This window comes from Talpa occidentalis, unplaced genomic scaffold (genome assembly GCF_014898055.3).
Source record: "Talpa occidentalis isolate TD23 unplaced genomic scaffold, MPIMG_talOcc4v2.1 talOcc4.9, whole genome shotgun sequence".
Classification (NCBI taxonomy): Eukaryota; Metazoa; Chordata; class Mammalia; order Eulipotyphla; family Talpidae; genus Talpa; species Talpa occidentalis.
In genome coordinates, this window is record NW_023605305.1 from 38,872,549 (window position 1) to 38,893,318 (window position 20,770).

The 20,770-nt window shown below is 32.9% G+C and overlaps 1 protein-coding gene across 1 annotated transcript in view; it reads right to left on the reverse strand.

The window, feature by feature from the left end:
• Nucleotides 1-20,770, reverse strand: part of PKN2 (protein kinase N2) — a 111,766-nt gene that overhangs the window by 16,113 nt on the left and 74,883 nt on the right. The window contains exons 9-16 of the mRNA XM_037500669.2: nucleotides 10,899-11,042; nucleotides 10,509-10,584; nucleotides 8,812-8,986; nucleotides 8,471-8,597; nucleotides 7,802-7,932; nucleotides 7,644-7,719; nucleotides 7,462-7,553; nucleotides 4,678-4,854 (exon numbers count right to left, since the gene is read on the reverse strand). Coding sequence (XP_037356566.2) covers nucleotides 4,678-4,854; nucleotides 7,462-7,553; nucleotides 7,644-7,719; nucleotides 7,802-7,932; nucleotides 8,471-8,597; nucleotides 8,812-8,986; nucleotides 10,509-10,584; nucleotides 10,899-11,042 — 998 coding nt within the window. The remainder of the gene's footprint in view (nucleotides 1-4,677; nucleotides 4,855-7,461; nucleotides 7,554-7,643; nucleotides 7,720-7,801; nucleotides 7,933-8,470; nucleotides 8,598-8,811; nucleotides 8,987-10,508; nucleotides 10,585-10,898; nucleotides 11,043-20,770) is intronic.

Consider the following 20,770-nt stretch of genomic DNA (forward strand, 5'->3'; position numbering starts at 1 on the left):
GTAGAAGAAAAGAAATAATAAAAACCAAAGCAGAAATAAATGAAATTGAAACTAAAAAAACAATCCAAAAGATTAATGAAACCAAGAGCTGGTTCTTTGAAAAAATCAATAAAATAGACAAACCCTAGACAGGCTCACAAAGGAAAAAAGGGAGAAAGCACAAATAAACAGGATCAGAAATGAAAGAGGAGAAATCACAACGGACACAGCAGAAATCAAAAGAATAATCAGTAACTACTATGAAAAGTTGTATGGAAACAAGTTCAACAATCTAGAGGAGATGGACAAATTCCTACAACTCTACAATCACCCAAAGCTAGATAAAGAAGAAATAGAACACCTAAACAGACCAATTACAATTAGCGAAATTGAAATGGTAATCAAAAACCTCCTCAAAAACAAAATCCCAGGACCTGATGGATTTACAAATGAATTCTACCAAACATTCAGAGATGAATTGGTGCCTATCCTTCACAAACTCTTCCAAAAAACTGAGAAGGAAGGGACAATACCAAACACGTTCTATGAAGCCAACATTACACTAATACCAAAACCGAACAAGGACAACACAAAAAAGGAAAACTACAGGCCAATCTCCCTAATGAACACTGATGCAAAAATCCTCAACAAAATTTTAGCTATCAGAATCCAACAATGTATCCATAAGATAATTCACCACGACCAAGTAGGATTCATTCCAGGGACACAAGGATGGTTCAACATCCGAAAATCAATCAACGTTATCCAACACATCAACAAAAAGAAATATAAAAACCATATGATAATATCAATAGATGCTGAGAAAGCTTTCGACAAAGTGCAACACCCATTCATGATAAAAGCCCTTGAAATTCTTGGGATACAAGGAACATACCTCAACATCATAAAGGCCATCTATGAGAAGCCAACCGCCAGTATCATTCTCAATGGTGAAAAGCTGAAAGCATTTCCATTAAGATCTGGAACAAGACAAGGATGCCCACTGTCACCACTGCTTTTCAATATAATACTGGAAGTCCTAGCCAGAGCAATAAGACAAGAGAAAGAATCCAAGGAATCCAAATAGGAAAAGAAGAAGTCAAACTATCACTATTTGCAGATGATATGATAATATACATAGAGAACCCCAAAAATTCCACAGAAAAACTAATTCAACTCATCAATCAGTTCAGTAAAGTGGCAGGATACAAAATCAACACACAAAAGTCAGTAGCCTTCCTATACACAAACAATAAATCTGAAGAAGAAGAAATCAAAAAAACCATCCCTTTTATTATTGAAACAAAAAAAATTAAATATTTGGGAATAAATCCAACAAAAGAGGTAAAGGACCTATACAAAGAAAACTATAAACACTGTTAAAAGAAATAGAAGAAGACACAAAGAAATGGAAAGACATCCCCTGCTCATGGACTGGAGGAATAAACATTATTATAATGGCCATCCTACCAAAAGCAATATACAGATTCAATGCTATTCCAATCAAAATTTCAATGTCATTTTTCAAAGAAATAGAACAATTATTGATGAAATTCATATGGAATCACAAAAAACCCCGAATTGCCAAAGCTCTCCTGAAAAAGAAAGAAGGGAATGGAGGCATCACACTCCCAGACTTCAAACTATACTACAAAGCCATAATCATCAAAACTGCATGGTATTGGAACAAGAACAGACATAGAGACCAATGGAATCGAATAGAAAATCCAGAAATAAACCCACAGATTTATGGTCAACTAATCTTTGACAAAGGAGCAAAGACTATATATTGGAGCAAAGAAAGTTTGTTCAATAAATGGTGCTGGGAAAACTGGGTTGCTACATGCAAAAGAATGAAGCTTGACCGCTACCTCACACCATACACAAAAATCAACTCAAAATGGATTAAAGAACTAGACATAAGACCTGAAACCATAAAATATATAGAAGGAAATATAGGCGAAACACTACGTGATTTGCACATCAAAGTCATCTTTACAGATACATCACCCAAAGCAGTGATAGTGAAGGCAAAGATAAACAGCTGGGACTACATCAAATTAAAGAGTTTCTGCACCGCAAAAGAGACAATAACAAAAACAAAGAGAAACCCCACTGACTGGGAGAACATTTTTGCACCCAACACTAATGATAAAGGACTGATCACAAAATCTGCAAAGAGCTGATGAGACTCAACAACAACAAAGAAAATAATCCAGTCAAAAAATGGGCAGAAGAGCTAAAAAGAAACTTCTCTGAAGAGGAAATGCAAATGGCCAACAGGCATATGAACAAATGTTCAACATCACTTGTAATCAGGGAAATGCAAATCAAAACTACCATGAGATACCATCTTACACCAGTGAGAATGGCACATATTAAAAAAACTAGCAACAACAAATGTTGGCGAGGTTGTGGAGAAAAAGGAACTCTCCTGCACTGTTGGTGGGAGTGCAAACTGGTCCAACCACTATGGAGAGCTGTGTGGAGATTTCTTGACCTACTAAACATAGAGCTTCCATATATTCCAGCAATTCCACTCCTAGGTATTTACCCAAAGGACACAGAAACATCAATTCCAAAGAGCACCTGCACCCCTATGTTTATAGCAGCACTGTTTACAATAGCTAAGCTTTGGAAAGAGCCCAAATGCCCAAAAATAGATGACTGGATCAAGAAGATGTGGTACATATATACCATGGAATATTACTCAGCATTCAAAAAGATAAACACATGCAATTTGCAGCAACATGGATGGCGCTGGAAGGGATCATGCTCAGTGAAATAAGCCAAAAAGAAAAAGAAAAATACCGGATGGTCTCACTCATAGCAGGAATCTAGAAAACTTAAATAAGGGACCAGGAAAATGAATAACTCTAAGAAAGTGAAAATCAAAATCAACAAAAAACTATGAACCAGAGACACTTTTTGAGGGGTGGGGGCGGGAGGGGAGGGATTGGGGTCAGAATGGGGCGGTTGCAATTGTATGGGGAATATAAAAATAAAATTATAAAAAAAAATACATCCTCAAAGAAATGACATTTGAGGTGAGCGCTGAAGGATTAGAAGTAGGTAATTCAGATATGATGTAAAATGTAGCATTTCATTCTTATATTTCACTGAACTTAATTGTTTCACATGCATATAATTTACATTCTCAGCAAAACCCAAACAGTTCTTTTTTCTTAAAGGAAAAAAGGTAACAACAAAAGGAAAACAAACATTAACATGGCAGCACAAGGTGAGGCACAGTCTAGATATCCTGATTTTAATATTTAAATATTCAGGGAATAATTACTAGTAGCCATCTATCACTTTCTGACTTTTGCCTTCTTTATAAAAAGCTTCACTATCCAACTCCCTATTTTTTCATCTGAAACACGAGGGTATAATAGTATTGATAAACTCTATATATCGCTAATGGTTATGATGACAATCAAATAAAAGGTGTGGTTACTATTTCATCAGAATGTAGGCAGATACTGAAAATTTAAGAATAAACCCAATAAAAGTCTACACTGATTTATGATCTTTATAATTTGATGTTTTGGAGGTAGGACTGATTTAACTTGCTAATAGCTTAGATGTTGCATGTTGGAAGGGAAAGATGAAAATAATGACACACTGTATTTTAGCAACAGGGTACCCTGTTGAGTAAGAGGGAGAAGCCTAGAAGAGTAATAAACATAGCGAGTGGGAGGTGAGTCAGGGAAAGTAGGAAAATTCAGGTGCACAGCTTCAGAAATTAAACAAAAAATACTTATTAGCCATACAAAGGGAAAAATCAAGTTGGATGCTGAATGTTAATAGATTTGGAAGTTTAAGGAAACTGTTGGGGTTATAAACAATTTGCTAAATACCAGCATGTAGAATATATCTATTAAGAGCACTTTCCTAGGGTTGAATCCTAGTCCAACTACTTGAGAGTTATAAAACAATGATAACAACTGGAGAAAATATATATATTTTACCTCAAGTGTTCAGTTTATTTTTATGCAGTTTAATAAGTAAACCTCCAAATAATATCAAATGCAAAAATCACAAAAACTTAAAAAATGTGATAGGGAAAATCTATTTGATGAGGACTGGCAATGGTTGATGGGACTGGATAGTTGTTTTGGGAATATTAAGGGAGGAACGGTCTTCATAGCCTGTAGAATGCATAAAATTAAGATTATTGTTAGAATTGGGGCTATTTTTTGTACCTTTCATTGGTGGCAATACAGACACAACTTTCTTTTATAAGTAAAAGATATCATAAGTATATGTAAGCAACTACTTAATATTCTTTTAAATTATCCTTAAAAATGAAAATAAAAATATTTTCTACAAATGATACAGTTTTCTATACTTTATTCCCTTAATGATGTACTTTGAGTATAGCTAGTATTTTAGTCACTGTTCTATGGATGGCATTCCATAAGGAGAAAATATAATAGGAAAAAAGAAATTTTATTGAAAGGAATATAAACTATGTATTTAAATTATCAAGTTCGGTTTAGGGTCTCCAAAAATTTTTAACATGGACAGTAAGATAAACAGAAATATTTACATATCACAAAAGGTTAAGAGTTCTAATATTCCCTGCAGAGACTTATCTTCCACGTGGGAAAAAAAATCAAAAATTCAAGGAGCTTTCGTTCTTCCTAGAGAGAAATCAGTAATAAAAAAACTGAGAAATTTCTGAAGCATACTCACACAGCTCTTGGTTCAGAAAAGACATCAGTATGAATGTGCATCATTAGGTCCCCACCGGCAGCATATTCCATTACAAAGCAAACATGCTCTTTGGTTTGGAAACACGCAAAAAGGTTCACCAAAAAGGGATGCCTTACACTATTCACAGTTTCAAAAATTCTTTTTTCACACATCAGGCTGGAAGAGAAAATATTACAAAATTAATAAACTTTTTAAGCTCTAGTAGGAAATACCATAAAATATATCTTAATTTTGGCATCAATCCTTTGATACAAAAAATAATATTAACTGAAATATACTAATGAGATCATAATGTAGTCTATATAGATGTTGAAAAATAAAGTCGTACATCTAAAACTTACACTATGTTCTGAACTGACAAAACCTCAAATAAATACAGCAATGAATACTGAAATATATGATCATCAGTGACACAACAACTGTGGAGTTCATATTGATAGTCTCATAGTAGCACATATAAGCTAGTGGTTACAATTAATTAAAAAAAAGCAGAATTAGGGGTGAAGTCTAAAAATTTACCAGGAAGTGGTAAGAGATTTAGCAAACTAGAGCGTATCTTTAAAAATATAAAGTTTGTGACCAAGGTAATTCCAAGGATAGTATTTATAATTCATAAGCTGCAGTATTCAAATGTTTTATCCTATAATAGATGAAACTGAAGTAAAGATATGCTGCATAAAATTTTAATTTAGAAGGCTGACCAGAAAATAAAGAGGTTGAGTGGAGAATTTCATACGATGCATCACAGGAAATGCCTTGAGAATTATGTAATTTCTATGTTAAATCTACAGCAGTGACAGATTTTTTTCCTCTAAGAACTATTACAAGCTACTACAAAGAACAGCAGCCAAACTAATTAACTGTGGAAATGCTAGTTTTGCCAAAATAGCAAAACTTACCTCTCTTCCTCTGAAAATAGTTAGCAAATCAATTTTACTTAAAATTCAAACTAGAGAAAAATGAGGTGAAATTTTATACAAATAAAACTTAGAATTACTTTTAGCACCTAATCAAAATAATTATATTTGCTTCTAATACAAAATAAGCACTTATGTGATTTTGAAACTGGAACCAAAAATTGACGACTACTTGTTTAATAAAAGCATTAAAATTATTTATTTTTGAAATTAAAAACTTGCTTATGTTGTTGTTGATTCCAAAATGCCAAACTAAAATTCTGTGGTTAAAAGGAGGTAGACCCATTTCTCTCTTTTTTTTGGGGGGTGGGGGGGGCGGTTGCACTTTAAACAAGGGTTAATCTTTTAAAAGCACTTTAAAAGTATTTACTTGGGTTCCAGATTACATTGCAATGATGAAAAAATTAAATTAAATTTTGAAGACATTTAAATAAAGCATACTACCTGTTGTGAAGAGGAAGCATGGTATTTAATCCTATATTAATAAAAAGCTGTCATCTGGATTATGACCTAAAGCTGTTAAATACCAACAGTAAATGCAGCTATTATGAAACTGTTTAAGCTCATTTAAAATGGGCACATTTTAGATGCAGCTGTGATTTGACACTCTTAATAACTTTGTACATATTCAGAAACAAAAAGCCCTCCGGTAATTTTTTATAAAGTTTTAGACTATGCTGACAGAAATATATGCAAAGACAATTCAAAAGGAAGGTAAGGGCTGGTGAAAGTATATATTTTAATACAATTGAGTATGAGAATCAGTAAATAAGAAATAGAGGTTAAAAAAAAAAAGCAAATCCAAAAGGAAAGGATTTTTCACATAAAGGAAATCCTCAATCTTAAGATTTACTCTATTTCAGTAAACTTCACAAATGTTGGGAAAAACATGAAAAGTAGCAATTTGGTAGGTATATCTATATAGCACTTAATTTAATTTCATAAGGCAAGTATTACCATAAAATATATTTTTAAAATATGTTGGTTGGCTAGCTGAGGCTCAGTGAAGTCAAGAGTTGCCCTGGGGCCAGATAAGTCAGTCTTTCCACTCATAGTCCTAGAGTCTTTGCATTATAAAGGGGTGTCTCCCATTAATGTCAAGTGATATATCCTAATGGTTTTTAAAAATACTACTTTTAAATATCAAATGAAAGCCTTCTGTGATAACATGCCATTATTACACAATAATTTCCATATTTAACCACACTACTTAAGATAGTCCTTTTAAAGTATATTCTCCAACCTAATTACAACATTATTTATTCCTAAAATATTTGCATTTTAATAACTATATAAAGATGTTTATTCCTAAAGTACTTACATTTTAATAACTACATAAAGACATATCCACATCAATTTGCATTTATTTAACCCAGGAAGGTAAGATATTACAGTATGGTGGAAAAAACCCATTTTTTAAAAAATGAAGGGAAAAACAGATATAAGTGAATTTTAAAAACTATATTAGCCATTTAACTACAGATCATCTATAAATAACATTTTATTACTTCCATTAGATGAAATAGGAAATAGTCTCACCTAACCATAAACAAACAGTTCCTATTCCACATAAACACTTTACATCTCCAAGTATAAAAATACTAATAGAAATAGTTAAAACATTCTGCCATCCCTCCTTGATATCCACTAACCAGTAAACTGTCATAAATAGCGCTAAGAAGGAATGGTTAGGAAGAAAAACAATATTCAATTAACAACTACCTTATGTCAAGTATAGATACATTTAGTTTCTTATGCATATTACTACGAAAAGTTTTGCTATTGCAATAAATACAATTTTTATATTACATTACAATTAAAAAAAACTCATTCTTAAAAAACTAACCTGTCTACTTCATCTCGAGCAACAATGTCTCCTTTCTTTAAGGCTTTTATAGCAAACATCTCATTTGTGTGTTTATACTCAGCCAAAAGCACCTGAAATGAGATTAAAATATTTAATTATAAATAATTTGTAAAATAAATTGTATTGATTTTGTAGGTATCCCAGAAAATTTTAAAAATTACCTTTCCGAAATGTCCTCTACCCAAGACAGCACAACATCTGAAGTCTTGTAGATTGAACTGAAACATTTGTTGAGATCTGAAAACGGTAATTTCAATTAAAAATAAGGCAAACGTATGTGACCAAACATGAAATACCAAGTTGTGTACATATTCTTTACCTTTTATCCTCAATTTCTCGAATATCACTATATTTTAGGCCTGATTGAGGAATATCAGAATCATATTCTGACTGAGACTTTGGAAGTAAACTATTTCTGTCATTTTCAATGTCAAAAGCAGTTTCTGAATCCTGTAAAATATTAAATGTTGAATACTCATTAAATCAGAAACATTCAGAAAAAATTGATAAAGAAAAAATGTCAATTCAAAATAAATATTATTGAAAAAGGATTCAAATATTGGTTATTCATTCTTATGATTATTAATTTTACATTACTTATCTAAAAACATGAACAACATGTACATAATTATTATCACTAATTCATATTCACAATTCATGTTAACCAAGTGAGAAGACAGAGTGCTTTAGGCAATATGTCACCTGGTATCAAGCACTCTTACCAAAGCACATTCTAACTTCACAAGTCTATTCTATCTCTACCGGTTCATGAAAATCACAGGCTAATGACAAAGGCATGCTAACACTAATAAGCTGATCATTTTCTGTCAACTTGGTCAAATTTAGTTAAGAAAAGTTCATTCATAAGAAACAAATACACAGATCGCACAAGTAATTTTTAATTAATTAAAAAGTACACTTTAAACATTATGATGCTTCTACAGATAACTCAATTGACAAGGAATTTACAAGGTTTAAAATGACTTGCCTGTCCGGGTGTATCCAAATCTCTTAATTCAGCAGATTCACCTACTTCTCCAAGAGAAGAATCACGTGGTGGGGCCGGAGGAGGTTCAGGTTCAAGATCAAAGTCTAATTTGGTTACTGTAGAATCACTTATAGAAGATAAAGTAATTCACCAAAACAGTAATCAGAAGTATTTTAAATAACTTTAAAATGAAAGCAAATCATTTAAATTTAATAGAAGCACTATCAAAACACTATTTGAAAAAAATGATGCTTTTAATAGATCCACTGTAATCAATATATACAAATGTCACAATAAACTATTTTATATAATCAATGTTGAAAAAAATCTTAGACACATACCTTGCTGGAGGTGTAAGTTCAGGGATGCGTACATCAACCACTGGCACCGTAGCAGGCACTGAAGCCTGAGGGCTAAAAGTGCCAGAATGATTTACTGTAGGAATAGCTCTTCTCACTAGCCTCCCCCAAGTGGCAATATTAATATTCATTTGAGGAGCTCTGAGAAATGTTTTGCCTATGGGTATTGTGAATAAAGAAAATAGAACAAGTAATTTTTTAATATATTACCAAAAGCCATAATGTAAAAATTCATATCCATTTATAATTTATGAAGAATAAACAAAATTTGTCACATAAAAAATAGCCCTTAACTATCTGCTATTAAAGCTAGCAAAAAGCAGCAAACATAGTTTTAGAAATAAATAGGAATTGTTCACTTTTTAAAAAAAATCTACTACTGATATGTGGTTAAGATTTTAAAAAAGAATTCTTCTTTTAGAGATAATAATATTTGTGGATGGATCAATATGATGTCTGGGCCTGCTTCAAATAATCTGAGCAAGTAGTGAGTGTATGGAATACAGATGAAACAAATCAGCCATGAGCTGACTGCTGTTGAAGCTGAGTGATGGTAAGATGCACTGGTCTGTTTACTTAAGGATATGCTTGAAATGTTCCTTAATAAAATGTTAGAAATAAATGAACAAATAAAAGAGATGGAACAAAAACCAGAGATGGAAATAACTTTTTAACCCTTTGCACTCCGAACCATTCTGGACATTGGCTACCAGGTACTCGACACTACTTTGCAGCAGAAACGTGCATTTACAGACCCTCATATTATTTAGTATAATTTTGGAACCAAGTAACGTATTATAATGATATTGGACTTATATGAATTGGGTGACATCGAGGAATGTATATTTGCAAAAAAACCAATATTTTATTGTTTATAATTTTGTACAGTATGATAAGTTTTGTAACACTCCCCAATATGCATTGCAGGCTGATTAGTGCATGTTTGACATGTCTGTATAGAGGTCTATCTGGAGCTCATCTTCACTACTACTTGTGTCATGAGACTCATTCGTGGTTGGACGCTTTGCCATTGTTCTAATAAAAAATATGAATAAATGCATGGGTTGAAAATTTCTAATTGTTATTACTAACTGACAAGATGATATTTACCAAAATAGCTTTCACCAAACAATTTATTCACTAAGAATCACTTTTCTGATTTTCTCCTCGTTAGATCTATGTGCACTGCTCGAAGCTTCAAACCAAAATGAGCTCAGCTTTGAAAATCTTTTCCTCCAGATGTAGACTTGTTTATTTGTAATTATATATCTCACTATACAGTGCGCACTATGTTCGAAAACCGACCTTTCTTCTACAAACTCCCCTTATTGCTCTTTTCAAGTGGCGTCGCAAAGTGCTCGGACTGTCGTGAGCACACATCTCACGTTCTCGTCCGACACAAAGCCCGCTGACATTTCTTGTATATATCTTAGTAATTTTACGATATTTTGATTTAATTTCTTGTGCCATTTCAAGATAAAACTTCAGGGAAACATGCATGTCTCAAAAAGTTGCGTTGAAATAACTCAATTCCCCGTAATCACTAATAAATTGCAATGTCCCCTGAGAGGGGACATCCGAGTGATATGCTAGAATTCCGATGTCCCCTGAGAGGGGACAGCGGAGTGCAAAGGGTTAAATAAACAAAAACACTTTGTATTTTATTTCTTAGTAATTACCTTGTTGTTTTGAAAAAATTTTCTTTTGCCTTTGGAGTTTTGGTCTTCTTTCAATAACTGGATTAAAAAAGGTAACCTGCAGTGAAGAAAATACAAGTTGACAGCAATATAGTAATGGATTTATGATTCATGAAATTCACTAAACATTTACATTTTGAAAACTTAAGAGAATCATAGGTAAAATTTAGCCTAACTCTATTATTTTCTAGATGAAAAAATAGATCAAGAAAGATAAATTATTTCAAGGCAATCTACCTAGTCAGTAGCACAACTGAGTCAAAAAATAAGGTTTTCTGCTATTCAGCCCAATACTTTCTCCATTTACATCATACTTCCTAAATACATAATTTCAATTGCAGTTATGCACAGTTAGTAAAATACATTTATTACCTCTGCAAATAAGGTACCCTGTGGTTCCAAATAGAGACACATGCCATGCCGCTGGTTATCTAAAAAGTCTTCTAACCTCAGAAATTTTACAGCACACAGAGATCGCCAATCACGCCAATAAACTGAAATTTCCAGTTCACGTGACTAGGATAATTTAGAAAAAAAAATAGAAGACATCATTGGACACACAACTGAATAAAACATTGCAAATATAAAATAAAAATACAATAAACAAAGACAACACACACAATAGTCAAGCTTTTCGAAGAGCATTTTGTACTGCTTCCATATTACATATTATTTTAACATACATACATTTTAACTGAAAGAAAGAAACTTAAATCCCAAGAGTCTCCAGCCAAGGTATTCATTTTAGGTAAAGATGACACAATTTGGAACAACCAATACATATGAATGACCACAGAAATGCTTTTGCATTATATAGCTTCAAGCTTTCCAATTTTCCTCTTCCACTTGGCATCACTTGCTGTGCTATTACCAAAGACTCCAGTGCTAACCTCAGAAAGCTCATTTCAAACCTTCTTACATCCTTGACCCAGAGTTGAGTCAGGAGAAGATATGCAAAGAGCATTTATTTTGCACTTACAGTGTGCCACACATTGTGCTAGTAAGCACTCTTAAGTATATCAGGTCATTCAATCTTTAAAAAAAATCACTGGGTAATAGGACCAGTGACAGCATAGGCCTGCACAAGTAGGAAGGAAAAGGGAAATTCAGAATAAGCTTTACACAGAAAGATGTTCATTTATTACAATATCAAAAAAAAAAAAAAGGCAAATTAACTAGAACTTGAATGTCTAAAAACCAGGGACAAATTGAGTATGTTATACTATGTTATACTCTGTGATCATTAAAAATGTTTATATGGAAAAACACATTTAAGGTTTTAACGATCAACTTATATACCAGGGTTGAGTCATAAACATCTCTCTATATACATGTCATAATCAACATATATTTTAATTATGATACACCAGTCTTTTCTATTATTTTGCTTTTCCAGGATTTTGTAGACTACCCACAAGATAAAAGTTTTTCTTTTTAGGCTCAACAAAATAATTACTTTTCATATAATAACTATCAATTTATGAACTTATGCATCCTATTATGTAAGCTCCTAGTATACGTAATAAAAAATATTTTTACTTTAAATAATAAAATTAGTTGATGCAAATGAACACAGGAAACACATAAAATATAGACCATGAAAAAATTAAGTCAAGACACAATGTGTTAGAAGGTCTCATAACCAATCAGGAAAGGACTATAAAAGTTATCTATGGCATTATGTTGTTGAGTCCAGGCCTTCCACCTCATTTCTTTGATATATATATTTATTATGTGAGAGAAAACTTGTCACAAAAGAGGAAGTACATGTAGACTATAATTAAGATACATACAGGAGGGGTGGACATTAAAGCTATAATATTTTATTCCAGTTAGAAATTTAAGTATTTGGGAAACAATTACAATATTTGTAATTGAAATAAATATTTGTAACTTGAAGTAAATGGAATAACTGAACCAGGGATTGGTTATTTAGACTATATACACTGCTTTGGATTAGAGGAGGAGAGGTCTACATTGTCCCATCTTCTACTATCTCAGGGAATGCTGTGTGTTATGGATCAGGCAGATGTGTGAGGCATCTACTGATAGATGGTGAAGCTGGAATTAGTACTTGTTTAAAGTTCTTATACTGGGCCTCCCCAGTGGTGCAGCCGGTTGAATGCTGGGCTGCGAAGCTGGCAGCGCCAGTTCGATCCCCAGCCGCTGGGTGAGGGTCCCACAAGGTGCTGCCACCCGCTGCTCCCCTTAGCAGTGCACTTTGTCAGTCTGCCTGTTCTGCTCTCTGCTCTGGCTCTGGTGAATTCTCTCACATTCCTGCGCTTCTGACCGTACCCCAGTGCTTGCATAAATAAATAAATAAATCTTTAAAAAAAAAAGTTCTTATACTTTCACACTGCTAAAGGAAATATCTTTCTCTGGATGAGAAGAGGTCCAATTTGCTATTTATTTATTTGCAATTTATTATAGTCATACGCTATTTATTTTAGTCACTTTGGTAAAACTACCATATTGACTCATTTTTCTTTCCTCTCTTTACTCCATGCTTCAAACTAAAGTATGCTGGAACAATGTGAGATTTGGAATTGAAGGTCCTCTCACAAAGCCTTAGGCTAGCTTACAGTTATACAGTGAGGTGTTAAAGAGTAAAAGCTCTTCACTGTTTGTTACTTTGCACAGGTATCACTCTTTTTATAACTTAAGAGGGAGGGTGGCTATGATCTAGAGCAGACAAAGATATTTTGTGTCAGTATTCACAATACTCTTTCATGGAAACCCAACCCTACTTCAATCCCAAATATTCAATGTGATCTGGATAGGGAAAAATATATCATCTGAAAAACAAATTGCTTTCTACACTATGAGATACTACTAAATTTTATAGAATTTAAGCTACAAGTGTAGCTGTTTGCTGGCACCTTTCCAGGTGCAGTGGATTAAGTTCTATAAAGTAAAAGGCATGCTTAAGACAATGACAAATTCAGGAGCAATTAAATTCTAGTTGGAGTAAAATCACTACTAAAACAGTGGAGTAGTATAATCTGAGCAAGGTACTGATTAGCAATACTGGCAAACTGTCCCAACTTGCACTCCATTTTGTCTTACTATGAATTTTAATCTAAGATCAATGATAAAAATCTATAGTAGACCTAAGGAATCTATGTGGTTTGTCTGAAGTCTTTGTAAGGATTGAAAGTAAATAGAAAAAGGTAAGAGACATTGCATAGCTCTACTTGTAGGGGAGGAAGGAGAGCAACAAATTAAAACATGTGCTGTAATTAAAATACCCTTCAATACATATACACCATAAAAACAACTGAAACACAAAGAAGGCCAAGCTTCGAAAACTGCCAGGAACTCTGGGGTAAGAAAGGATATTTTTACTTATTAAAAGAAACACTATGATATTTGTGGAACACCGTAAGAAATAAAAGTTCACAGTAAATTCATACTTTCAACATTAGAATGTACTATATTCCTCTGATGACATATCTTTGCTAAACTGAATTTTCAACAACAAAAAGCAACTCCATGTTAAAAAAAAAAAAAAAAAAAGAGGAGGCAAAATAAGGGTATGGGGTTCAGATTTCAAATTTTGACAAATTACTTAGTATATAATAAGTAACTGATGACATAAAAATGAGATTAAAATATTACCTGTTTTTCTCAGTGTTTTTTCTCTCAAAATGTACTGACTTTTTAGAACACAAGTTTTAAGATAGTAACTACTTTTTAAGAAAATTAACAAAAGTTTAAGAAATTTAAAGTGCACATGATGATTAGTTACATGTATGCACTGTAAAGGATTCATCTCATAGAGTTAATAGTCATTTACATATTTTTGTTTGTATTCTACATAGAATGTATATATATTTAGCTGAGAACATTTAAGTTCTATTCAATTAGCAAATTATAGCTAATTTGCATATAGCATATAGAGTTTATCAACCATAGTCACTATGTCATACCTTATTCATCTTACAAATGCTTGTATCCTTTAACCAACTTCTTCCTATTTCCCTCACCTTCCAAACCCTGATGACCATTTTTTTACTCCCAGTTTCTGTGAGTTTTTTGACTTTAAAAAAACATAAGAAGATTCCACATATAAGAAATACCACACAGTATTTGTTCCTCTCTGCTGGCTTATTTCACTTAGCATAATGCTCTCAAGGTCAATCCATGCTGTCGCAGATGGCAGGATTTCCTTTCTTCCCGTGGTTGAAAAGTATTTCATTTTATATTTGAAATATATTTAAATGAAACATATTTCATATATAAATATATATACCGTATCTTTATTCATTCATGATAGACACTCTGGCTACATGTGTCCCTATTTTGGCCATTGTTAATAATGCTGCAATAAACTAGGAGTGCAGACACATCTCTTTGATACCCTATTTTCATTTCTTTTAAATATATATCCAGGAGTGGGATTACTGATTCATGTGGTAGTTCTACTTTTAAATTTGAGTAACCTCCGTACTGTTTTCCATAGTGACTATACCAATTTACATTACCATCAATAGTGGTTTCTTTTGTTTCATATGGTCACCAAAACTTTTATCATTTGATAATAAACATTCTAACAGGTGAGGTGGAATTTCATATTTTTCATATGCAGTGCTCTGATGACTAATGGTGTTGAGCATCTTCTCAGGTATCTAATGGCAATTTGGATGTCTTATTTTGAAAAATGTCTATTCAGATCTTCTGCGCATTTTAAAATCACACTACCTTTTTGCTACTAAGTTGTATGAGTTCTTTATATATTTTAGGTATCAACACCTTTTCAGATAGATCATCTGCAAATTATTTTCTCTTATCTACAGGTTGTTTTTGCATTTTGTTGATTGTTTCCTTTGCTGTGCAGAAATTTTGTAACTAGTAACTACTTAGTGAAAGAAATTGTTGGGTATAATTCTTCCAACCCCAATAACTAGAGGCATAGTATAAAAGATCATTGGAAATAAAGGCTAGAAAGCAAACATTTTTCACTAATAGAGAAAAATCACTTAAAACATGAAAAATTCAAGTGCAAGAAAAGGTGAGATTTTATACAGGTGCACATGGAAAATGTCACATTAATTGGTCGTCTATGAAATTCTGAGTACAACGACAGTCTTGGGAACCCTATCAGTTAGGGTCTCATCAGGAAACAGACTGCATACCCCAAGAATATGTGTTTTAAAAACTAGCTTTTTATAGAGATGTCATTCACGTTAAGGAACCAACAAGAGTGAGGAAGCAAGTATCTGAGAACTAGCAGTAGTTGAAATTCATTACCACCCCTATCCTGATCAGACAAGAGGCAACAGTTATCAGAGTCCAATGAGAACTGGATCTTGGAAAAGGGAAGGAAAGAAACAATCACCCTGATTTCTTTCTCCTCCTGTCTTTGGATTTACCAACAATGTCTTCCATTGTTAAGTCAGAACCCAGTAATTTAAAGGTGCAGCTATCAGCCTATAGGGGCGAAGAGTAGGAGAAGGAAGGGAAGTCACTGAAACCTACTGGGAGCAAATAAAACAACCACTTTACAAGACAGTATAATCTGTTTTCATTTCTGGAGTCCAATGACTGGTGGGAACAAATGAGACAAAAAGAGGAAACCCTTAGGATTTTTTTGGAGGATGAGAATTTAAGAGAGAAGAGTAGGAGAGACAAAGGAGAACATAAGACTGTGATCTTGTCTGTAAAGGCTGCTTCCTATGGATGTGAGTAACTCTGTTCCCTTTATAGGAAAAGAGAAAAGTAAGCAATTATGAAATAAACTAATGCTCCAAGAGCTATGTATAACTGCTTCCTATATCAATTTATACCTTATAAAACTTCCAAGATTCCCTATTGTTCCAAACCTATAATTTTCTAATAAAATTTGAAGAAAGGATTAAACTAAATCAGATTCAAATGTGTGTGAGAATACTGGTATAGGTAAGGGAATCACTGTATTAGCTAGCTGAAGGGTGTTAATCTAAGTACTGTGCTGGAAATAAAAAAAAAGCAACATATAGTAGTCCTCAAATAGCTCGGTTATGTTGGAAAGATGGAAATGTACATATGCATCAGCAACAGAATATTGCCCACATATTGGCTAGAATATGCTCAACGACATAAAAGGGAGAGCTGACAAAATTTTCCTCAGGGAAAGGTAGTAAGAAGATCAGAAAAAAAAAAATTGTTATAACTGGGTTTTGAGAGAAGAATCACAAAATTAAAGAGAAGACACATTAATCAGGGGGAAAAGAACGTGCAAAGTGAAGGAAGTACATAGTATACTGTAAGAATAAGATATAGTTTTCATGTAATTAAAGTCTAGCAGGAAACAGGAATGCTTTGGGAAATAAAAGTAAGAATCTAGACAATGACAGGTCATGAAGGGCTCTGTATGAATTGCAAAGGAATCTGGTTTTTAACTTACCTGGCTGTAATGGATTTAAAATATAGAGGAGTAGGAGTTAGATCAGATCAGGCAGTATAGCAACTAAAACAAAGGACTCTAAAATCAAGGGTGCCTGATGCTGTATACTCAATAAATTCCTGTTGAAAGAAAGACGTTCGACTCTTAGTTCTATACTACTTTTTAGTATTCTGATTTTGGTCAAGTTACTTACCTTTTGGTTAAGTTTGCTTACACGTAAAAATATACATATAATAATGGTATTAAAACTCTGAGAGTTGTGTGAGAATTAAGAGTTGACAGAAACCCAGCACACAGTCAGTGTTCAGTATATGCCAGCTTTCAATACTGTTATTGTAATATATGATTTTTAAAAATCTATTTTTAGAATGGACTGGAATGGACTAGATACAAAAAGACAAGTTAGTCCACTATAAAGGAGAACACAGGCTTTGGTTTCAGACATTTGTGTTGTATCCCAGTACTACTGCTTCTAGCTGTGTTGCCTTTAAAACTTTTAGGATCTCAGCAATCCTTGAAATAATGATAATAATTTTAAGTATCTCCTATGATGATAGTAAGGATTAAATGAGAATGTGCCTCGTTTAGAACTCTGTAACAGCAGAAGTTTCAATGTAATATTTAAGGTATAATGCTAGGATGAAGACGAACAGCACTAATTATTCAAGAATTTTGCCAATGAAAAAGAAACCTATGGACAGAGTTATAAGGAAGCAAAACAATTTTTTTTTTTAAATAAGAGAAATGTGAATATATACAGTGAGGATCAGAAGTGAGAGGAAAGGAAGTTAAAATAGACAACTGATAGAACAAGGTTTAGAGTTGACACAGAATGGAAACTGGAGAACAAACTGAATGCTTGTAGAGTCTTTCAGGAAAGACGACTTCTCTAAGACAAATGAGAGGAAACTGAGGGAGTTGAGGTCCAGTGGTCTGAATCTTATCTATAAAATAGAAGCAAAGTAGTTTGACGTAGGTCAGAAGCCTTTAAAGAGAGAGGTAAAAAAATAGTTGTTGAAAGGGGAAAAGGATCAGAAGTATCAACACTGAAAGCTGAAAGGACAACTTTCATGGTGCCGGTTGAGGTTAGAGACTAAAATCTGTAATAATAAGTATATTTAATTTCAGCAACACTTAGAATACTGGAAAAGATAAATGGTAAGACTGATTCGTTGTTGGGAGTTTTCACAGCAGGTGTGGTATAAAGAAAAGGCTGAGAAATACTCTGGGGACATCAGTAAGGAAAGAATTCTGGGTAATAATACTGGTTTTACAGTAAAACCAGTTGTCAGGGACCACATTGTCAGGGACCAATGGCATAAAAAAAAAATCTTAAGAATCAAGAATATTTTGCAGCAACATGGATGGAGCTGGAAGGGATAATGCTCAGTGAAATAAGCCAGAAAGAAAAAGAAAAATACTGGATGGTTTTACTCATTTAGAAAACCTAAATAAGGGTCAGGAAAAAGACCAATTATAATAAAGTAAAAATCAAAATCAACAGGCAACTATAAACCAGAGACATACTACTGGGAGGGGGGAGTGGGATCAAAACAAGGGGGGGGGTGGGAATTTTATGGGGACAATAATCAAGATGTAAATGCATACATTATACAAAACTGAAAAATGGTGTAAAAAGTATATAAAATAAACGTAAAAAAGAAAAGAATCAAGAATATGAAAATGTTTGATCAAACATCTAGCTTTATGGTAACACAGCAGTAAAAGAGCCAGAGGAGTAACAATAACATCTACCATTTGCATTATCATATGTACAAAGTATTAATCTAAGTACTTCAATTCATTAAGGAGAATAAGAGATTTGATGGAAGTCAAGTATAGTAAGAATTCACAACTCATTTCTCACTCTGTCTAGTACCTCAATATCCACTGATCCTTTAACCCCAATGTTACCTCCAGTCCATTCAACCTTTCCCTTTTCACTGGCTTTATGTCCTTTCTCCCTTCTTTCCCAATGATAAGAGAAAATTTGCTATTACTCTGCTCTCAACAGCACTGATTCCTTATCTAACTGAAAATGTTAGATAAAAGGAGTTAGTGTACCCTGGTCTTATTTTAATCTCTCAGGGGAGGATTAAACTTCTCATAACAAAAGGGATGAGGGAATTTGAGGAATATGAGTAATTACATAGCCATTGTGTTTGCAATAATCATTAGTAAAGAACAATTTTTTAAAGAAAATATAAAATGGCTAAATTAAGAACAGAAAGAGTACAGAATTGACAGATTTCATAAAGCACCTCGATTATATCTTAGGCTAGTTAACTAGCCTAATTAGCCAAAATTTTCTTATTAATCTACAAAATTTAGGGGGCTGGATTACAGCAGTAATTTTCAAATCTTTTTTAAAGTAGTAAATTGCAAAGGACATCTTACCCAGAATTTCCGAAAGAGAGAGGCTCTATATTTTCTCCTGAAACAATTCTGCAAAGCTCTGAGCAACAAGGAACATAATTTGAGCTTTTCTACATCATTCTAGCTTTAGATAATCTATAGAATATCCTGCAATCCTAAAAAGATCTATGAATATTTATATCTTGAAAAGGAAACAAACCATACAACTTAGTTCCAAGAATACCACAGAAATCTGACATTTTAAGTAAAATGCTGGGCATGAACATGTCAGCTTAAAATAACATTTTCTATAAATGTTTCCATAAAAGTTTTCTATAAATAAATACAAGTATAAGGGACAAAAGAAAACAGCACATGTAAAAAATAAAATGTACTACATAAATAGGAGTTATCATAATAAAGTATGTGTGGTCTCTATTGAAGAGGAGTTTATAACTAAATTATGGATGATTAACATGCACAGTTACCTAGACAGTCACTTGACCTGAGAGATGAACAGCTTTACTCAGCAGTGCAGTGTCTTAAAAAATTTCAAAGAAAGAATTACTCCTAAGTGGGAAGAATATGATTGATATCATGGAGAAGACAAATTTAGGTGAAGATTACAAATGCAACTAAAAATGACCAGTTTAACCTCTATCAGTGTTTATAGTTTTCTAAGCTTGTAATTTAGGTAGTTTTAACTATTATCTCTCTTCTGTGTTTTCATCATCATCTGCTATTTCCTCCTCTGTGTCACTCACTATCTTTTTATGCCTTCAAATGACCATAAATGAAAGAGTATCTATTTAGAAGAACACTGAAGGTCTAGTACCAGTATTATTTATTTTATGCTGGTACTGTTTCCTTAAATATAAAATGATGCCAAGACAAATACTTTAAAGTTCTATTTTAAATATAAAACTATGTAACACAATAACCTGGCTACAAGAGAAATCTTTTAATCAGAGATTTTCCATCTAACAATAATTCCCTTTCTTACGTTTCATGTGGATCATATCACTCGTCAAAATTCCTATAATTACTTTAAATAGGCTCTGAAATAAAAGAAAATGACATTAAACCAATTAATTCCCCATTACCTAACATATTCTTTCATTATGCTCAAATTAATAGTCACACATTAAAGCCTAGGGCTAGAGAAAGAATTTCTATCACAGAGTGGCTAAAATATACAGGCAATGTAAAGTATTTTACATACACTATCTTTTTCATCTTAACAATCCTGTGAATACTATATTTTAACCCCATTTTAGAGGTGGTAAAACAAATGCCCAGTGTTATGGTTTTGTAACTTGTCCATTAACAAACAGTACTTTAAAAAATGAAAGAAATATTTTATGGTCATAAGTTTTTCTATATCCACAATTTAGAAAAAAGAAGCAAATACAAGACATGAAAACTCTATGTACACTAACAACCTTAATTGTATTCCCTCTCAGATGGGCTTCACTGAATTATGTTGGTCTAACTAGTAAGTCAA